This window comes from Hipposideros armiger, unplaced genomic scaffold, assembly GCF_001890085.2.
Source record: "Hipposideros armiger isolate ML-2016 unplaced genomic scaffold, ASM189008v1 scaffold_244, whole genome shotgun sequence".
NCBI classification, from domain to species: Eukaryota; Metazoa; Chordata; class Mammalia; order Chiroptera; family Hipposideridae; genus Hipposideros; species Hipposideros armiger.
In genome coordinates, this window is record NW_017731594.1 from 2,434,939 (window position 1) to 2,441,532 (window position 6,594).

The 6,594-nt window shown below is 41.2% G+C and overlaps 1 protein-coding gene across 1 annotated transcript in view; it reads right to left on the reverse strand.

The window, feature by feature from the left end:
- NPSR1 (neuropeptide S receptor 1) overlaps positions 1–6,594 on the reverse strand; it is a 27,375-nt gene that overhangs the window by 18,379 nt on the left and 2,402 nt on the right. Inside the window, exon 2 of the mRNA XM_019655694.1 lies at positions 2,528–2,729. Within this exon, the coding sequence (XP_019511239.1) occupies positions 2,528–2,729 (202 nt within the window). The remainder of the gene's footprint in view (positions 1–2,527; positions 2,730–6,594) is intronic.

A 6,594-nucleotide genomic window follows, 5' to 3' on the forward strand; every position in this document is an offset into this window, starting at 1 on the left:
AAGGAAGGAGTACTGAACTTGAGCTCTAAGAGACATGGAACTGTAGTAACTTATTCCAGGAATTAGTTGGAAAATTCCCTCTGGGCCTGGTCTTATTTCAAGAAGGGCAGAGAAGCTGAAAGGGTGAAGCCAGGTCTTCCAGAGAGAAGCTCTTTCAACAATAGAGGGCGTCTGACTGTGGGAGAGTGAAGATGCTGACTGAGCAGGTAGGAAATGCTTCAGAGAAGTTCAAGAACAGGGGGAGGTCACTGAATATTCTTGGTTCTGCCTCAGTGGGAAGCAAGGAGCAGGATTCAAGGGGGCCTTAGCTTGATGAGGGCTGAGTGAAACCCACTTTTGAAATTATCCCCTTTAATCATCAAATTATATTTTGCTTTTTCCAAAAACAGTACAAAAATGTACAAGTTGGATGCAGCTCGAATTCATGAGGGAAATTTCAGACAGTGAAAGATCCGCCTGACAGACCGGGCCAGCAGCGTATCGTGAGCTGTAGTTCATGCAAGGCGGCCAGCTGAGCAAGGGTTTTGACTGATTTCAGGAGCTGATAGGAAATCAATCAGGAGAGAAGCCAGGACATGCAACTGCCACTGAAACTGATGAGTCAGTTGCCCGTGACAGCCTGGGCCACTTCCTTGCACATGCTGTCTTATGGCTGGGACTAGCCTCTCTCTTCCACCTGCCCCTTCTCATGCTGCTATGACTTACCTTTGATTGGATGTCTAAATAACCTTCATCTTTCCTTCAGGATTCCTCCCAAATTCAACTTGGTGGAGAGGGGGATGTTAAGTTGAAATAAAATATAGATGTTAATTTGTCAGTTGAGCAGAGATGATTGGACAACCACGTCTCGGCAGGGCTGCTGGGCTGGCTACGGGGATCGCTCTGCTCCGCCCAGCTCACGCTCTGATGGGGAGCAAGTCATTTCGCTTCTTTTAGCCCTAAGTCTGTTCTTGTAAAAAATTCAGGGGCTGAGCTATGTGATGGATAACATTTCCCCAGCTTTATTCATATAGAATTTTTTGCGACGAAAGATGAGCAAAGAGCAAGAACAAGTGATTCCGTCATGTCAGAAAACCCTTGAAAAATATCTAACCACTCACTGATCAAAGAAATGCATGTTGAAACAATGAGATACTTTTTTAGCCTTTATGTTTGGCAAAGTTTAATAAAGAAATGGCACCAGCTTCCATTGGGTGGGGAAAAGAAAACGCAGAGCTTGTGTTTGTTGGTGGCAGGGCAGTTTATGAATATCCATCCAAGTCTTAAAATGAGCATTGCCTTTGATGTAGCAATCCACTAGAATGAGTTCTGAGGAAATAGTCAGAGACTCATGAGTTATCTTAAATCCAAGGATTTTTATCACAACATTATTTTTTTACCATCTAAAACCAAAGGCTGATATTCCTTTGGCCAGGACAAATTATGTGACACACCCTGGCAGGCTTAGGGNCACACATGCACACGTGTGTGCACACGCACGAAAAGCCTACAAATTCTATTTTTAAATTACCTGTAATTGCATACTACACATGGATATGTTTCTCATATACAAACTCCTTTCCTGCCTGTAAATCCCTGCGGTCACTTTGACTCGTCCAACTCCCGTCCGCACACGTGAGGACAAGCTGCTGTGCATCCTTGCAGGCAAATGTGCTTTGTACCAGGACCTCCCTTTTTCTTGCATTCTCTCCTTTGCCCTTCTGTGTCTCTCTCTCTCTAGACAATATCTAGCATTGCTTTGAGTTTTTTTCTTTACATTAATGTTATCACACTGCATGGATTATTATGCCTGTTGTTTTTATCACTGAACACGAGATGTCGATATTTTTATGTCGAGCATATGACTGTCCACGGCTCTACCACGTCCTCATTGAGAGAAGCTGGGTATGTCATAGGCAAGGGTGACTGAGCTGGACCCAGACTGAGTTCAAATCCTGCCCCTGAACTTACTAGCTGTGTGACCTTGGGCAAGTTACTCTTACTTTCTGCATTGTAATTGCCCAGACTGGAAGATGCAGATAATAACAGAACCTACCTCACAGAGCTGTTGTGAGGATTAAAGTTTTAACGTATGTAAAGAACTGAGAATCATGAACGGCACATAGTATGCAATCAATAAATCTAAGCCACTGAAATTTCTCCAAAGGACAGCTAGCCATTCCTTCACTGAGGGAGACCAAGGTTAGCACTGACTTCCTGCTGTGCTAAGCAAGCAATGCTACAATACACAACACATATACCTGCCCACATGTGGGCGTTTCTCCAGAGAAGGGTAGTGTGGTTAACGGGATAACTGTTAGCCTCTTAGCACAATGTCTCTCCCATACTCCACACCTGGAAAATGTGAGTTCCCTGCTGCTTGCTTTGGAGGAGTCGGGCTCAGCACAAGCTTTAGATAAAATCGTGTGGCCTGGCCAGTTTCCTCAAGAACACTAGGAACAATGAGTGACCTGTAGGGGAGGAGAGCAGCGGTTGGGAAAGCAGGGGAGGAAAGCTTCTGTGTGAGCCTGGCCTGCTGGCCTCTTACCTGATGATTGTCAGAGGGATGAAATACACCAGGATGGCCACAATGGTCATGTACGGGGTCCAGTAGGAGTCATCAGGCCACAGAGCCCAGCACTGCACTTCGCCGTTGGAGAGTTTCCTTTTCCCAAAGATGATCAGGGTGGGAATGGAGAACAGGAAAGAGAGACTCCAGGCAGCCACGATGAGGACCTTGGCTTGCTTTTCTGCTCAAAGAAAAGAGAGGGATGGCTGGGCATCTGGAAGCATCCTTTGGGAGCACACTAGGAGTCTAACATAGGAAAGGCTCACTGTGTGAGGGGAACTCTGGACCGCTCGGGGCCTCAGTTTCCTCATCTGTAAAACAGGGATAATAGGACCTGCATCTAGCGCTGATGCAAGGGTGACAGGGAAAATGCTTGCACAGAAGCTGGCATGCTGCTTTGCAGAAGGTCCCTGCTCCCCAATTTCTACTTCCCTTTGTCTTCTCTGATTAACTCACCTGACTTGAAATGTTGATGCTTCCATTCTTAGAGTATTGGAGAGACCAGTTTGCCATATACATTTGATAGGTTGCTGTGCAAATGAGTGTCTCTGATTACCTTGCTGACCCTCCAAGGCAGGTATGGGACCGCTGGTCTGTCTGGCATCCTTCCATTGCACCGTAGGGGCACCACCCAGAAATAGCCAATTAAAATTTTGATGATGCATTCATATTTAATATATAGATTGCATATTTAAAAATGAGATCATAATGTATATGCTTTCCAAGCTTTAAGAGCTTTTCCTGAAATAGAATTTTATCTTGAGCTCAGAGCAGGAAGCCCAGTAGGTCAGGGTAAAGCTGCAGGACAGCCAGAACCTTCTAAGCCCTGTCCTGGAGCAGTTCCACAGAATGAGCCCTCCAGGCGCCAGTGTGTGAAGTGCAACTTGAAAAGCACTGATAAAATAATATTTTCCATGGTTATACCCAACTCCAATTTCATCAATAGCATATTATTAAGTATTTAAATTGTTTCCAACTATTTTTCATTATAAATAATTTATATGTATCTCTTTGCATTGTTCTAATGACTCCCTTATGATGACAGAAACAGAAGAGTTTGGCAAAAATTGCTAAATTTCCCCCTAAGGGTCTACAATTTATGGCTCCCACCAGAAGTTTACAGAAATTCCTATTTCTTTACAGTCTCCCAACACTGAGAGGATTCTTTCTCTAGTATTGTTATCTAGCTGGTAACATTTCCTGCCCAAATGTTTAATCCTGCAGTTCGTCAATTAGTAGTCAAAAGAGTTTCTTGTTTCTTAATATTTTTTTCATGTTATTGGCCCAACTTTTAAGTTGATCTATTCTTATTCCTTTACCAGAGTGCTTTAAAGAAGGCTATCATCCCCTTGCCTGTTGTATACAAATATTTTCTGTTTGCCCATTTGCTTTTTCAGTATGTTTTCAATGTTTATTATTTGTATAACAAATTAAAATTTTTTGGTATATTAAAAACTATATCTATTTTCCTTATTGTTTGTGCTTTTGTGTTATTCCTAGAAAGATGTTCCCCTCACCAAAATTATAAAAGTTTTACCCACGCCCATACCCTTTCATGTTTAAATTTTCACTTTTCAATCCAACTGGAATTTACTTTGTAATTAGCTATGACAGGTAGTGATCTAATATTAAAAAAATAAAATGGTTAGACAGCTATTCGCACACCATATATTGACTAATTTATTATTTTCTTACTGATTTGATATTCCATATGCTATACATAGGTTATCCTGGTTCCAGTATCATTGTGTTTAAATGATCGAAGCATTATAATATGTTTTTGTTTAGTTTTGTCTTTTTATTTTTAATTATTTATTTACTTATTTGATTTTTATTTTAGCTAAGCCATCGTGCCACCTGTTGGCAGCTCAGCGACTGCTCAGCTCGGGCCAGGAATTGAACCACTGTTGCTCAGAGCTCAAACTCTTGAGCGAGCTCTGAACCAGCTGAGCAACTCGGCCGGCCCCCTTATATTATGTTTTAATATCTAGCACTGCATAGCTCTCTTCATTATTAGTAGATGTTTTCCTAATTATTTTCACATTTATTTTTCCTAAAAAGTCTTGAAATTGTCCATTTCTCTGGAGTTGCTGGCTAAGGAAACTACCAGTTTAATAAAAAGCAGTAAAAANAATTCCTATTTCTTTACAGTCTCCCAACACTGAGAGGATTCTTTCTCTAGTATTGTTATCTAGCTGGTAACATTTCCTGCCCAAATGTTTAATCCTGCAGTTCGTCAATTAGTAGTCAAAAGAGTTTCTTGTTTCTTAATATTTTTTTCATGTTATTGGCCCAACTTTTAAGTTGATCTATTCTTATTCCTTTACCAGAGTGCTTTAAAGAAGGCTATCATCCCCTTGCCTGTTGTATACAAATATTTTCTGTTTGCCCATTTGCTTTTTCAGTATGTTTTCAATGTTTATTATTTGTATAACAAATTAAAATTTTTTGGTATATTAAAAACTATATCTATTTTCCTTATTGTTTGTGCTTTTGTGTTATTCCTAGAAAGATGTTCCCCTCACCAAAATTATAAAAGTTTTACCCACGCCCATACCCTTTCATGTTTAAATTTTCACTTTTCAATCCAACTGGAATTTACTTTGTAATTAGCTATGACAGGTAGTGATCTAATATTAAAAAAATAAAATGGTTAGACAGATATTTGCACACCATATATTGACTAATTTATTCTTTTCTTACTGATTTGATATTCCATATGCTATACATAGGTTATCCTGGTTCCAGTATCATTGTATTTAAATGATCGAAGTATTATAGTATGTTTTTGTTTTGTTTTTTTTATTTTAAATTATTTATTTACTTATTTATTTTTTATTTTAGCTGAGCCATCCTGCCACCTGTTGGCAGCTCAGCGACTGCTCAGCTCAGGCCGGGAATTGAACCACTGTTGCTCAGAGCTCAAACTCTTGAGCGAGCTCTGAACCAGCTGAGCAACTCGGCCGGCCCCCTTATATTATGTTTTAATATCTAGCACTGCATAGCTCTCTTCATTATTAGTAGATGTTTTCCTAATTATTTTCACATTTATTTTTCCTAAAAAGTCTTGAAATTGTCCATTTCTCTGGAGTTGCTGGCTAAGGAAACTACCAGTTTAATAAAAAGCAGTAAAAAACCCCAGTAAAATGTGCCCCCCCCTTTCCTTTGGGTTAGTTGCCCATTGCCTTGTGGCTGCTCAGTCACATGTGGGTGCCGGAGGCTTCCACCTGCTCTCTTCTCCATGGAAAGGCTGTGCTGCTTGTAGGGACCCTCTTCTCCTACCTTCTCTTAGCTCAATCACATACACCCCTAACCCTGCCCCTCAGAGCTGCCCTTAAGTCAGATGAGTGCAGTGCCAAAGTGACTAGTGTGGAGTTCCCTGACCCTCTCCTGCCCTGTTTGCATCTATTACCTCACCCTCTAACTATGAGGATCTTTGCAACTCCTTACAAGGCCACACAGCGGGCTTTGCATCCTTGTGAAACTGGCTCTCTATGTGCTGGGAATGCCTTCAAGTTTCTGGTATTTGGATGGCTTCTCTCCTTGGCTCCCATCCCAGCTGCAGGTCTCCCCCTATTATTTGTAAGTTTCCTCCCAGACCTGGGGTTGGGCAGAGAGAGGAAAAATGGCTAATGTCTGTTTCCATGCTTGCATCTTTCCCTGAAATGATGATTTTCCAAGTGCCCTACATGGAGCCTCTATTAATTTTGTAGTGAGGAAATAAATTACTTTACAACTTTCAAAGAACAGTAAAATATTCACTGCTGCCTTTCCTGTAATGTAGACACTGTTCAGAATATTGCATGATGTCTTCCAGAACTTGTCATAGTTGCCCTGAGCTAAGCAGTTGATTTTTTTTAACCCAATTAATATGGCAAGACGGGTAATGGACCCTGTTTCCTTCTTGGCTGCAGACCCAAACCCTCCACCTCCAGCAAGTATCCTGAGGCGGTTCTTACACATCTTCTCGTACTTACTTCCGCTTCACTCCTATTTTTTCCCCTTAAAATACTCTGGTGTAAGTGTCTTTTTGTAAGCCACTTTCA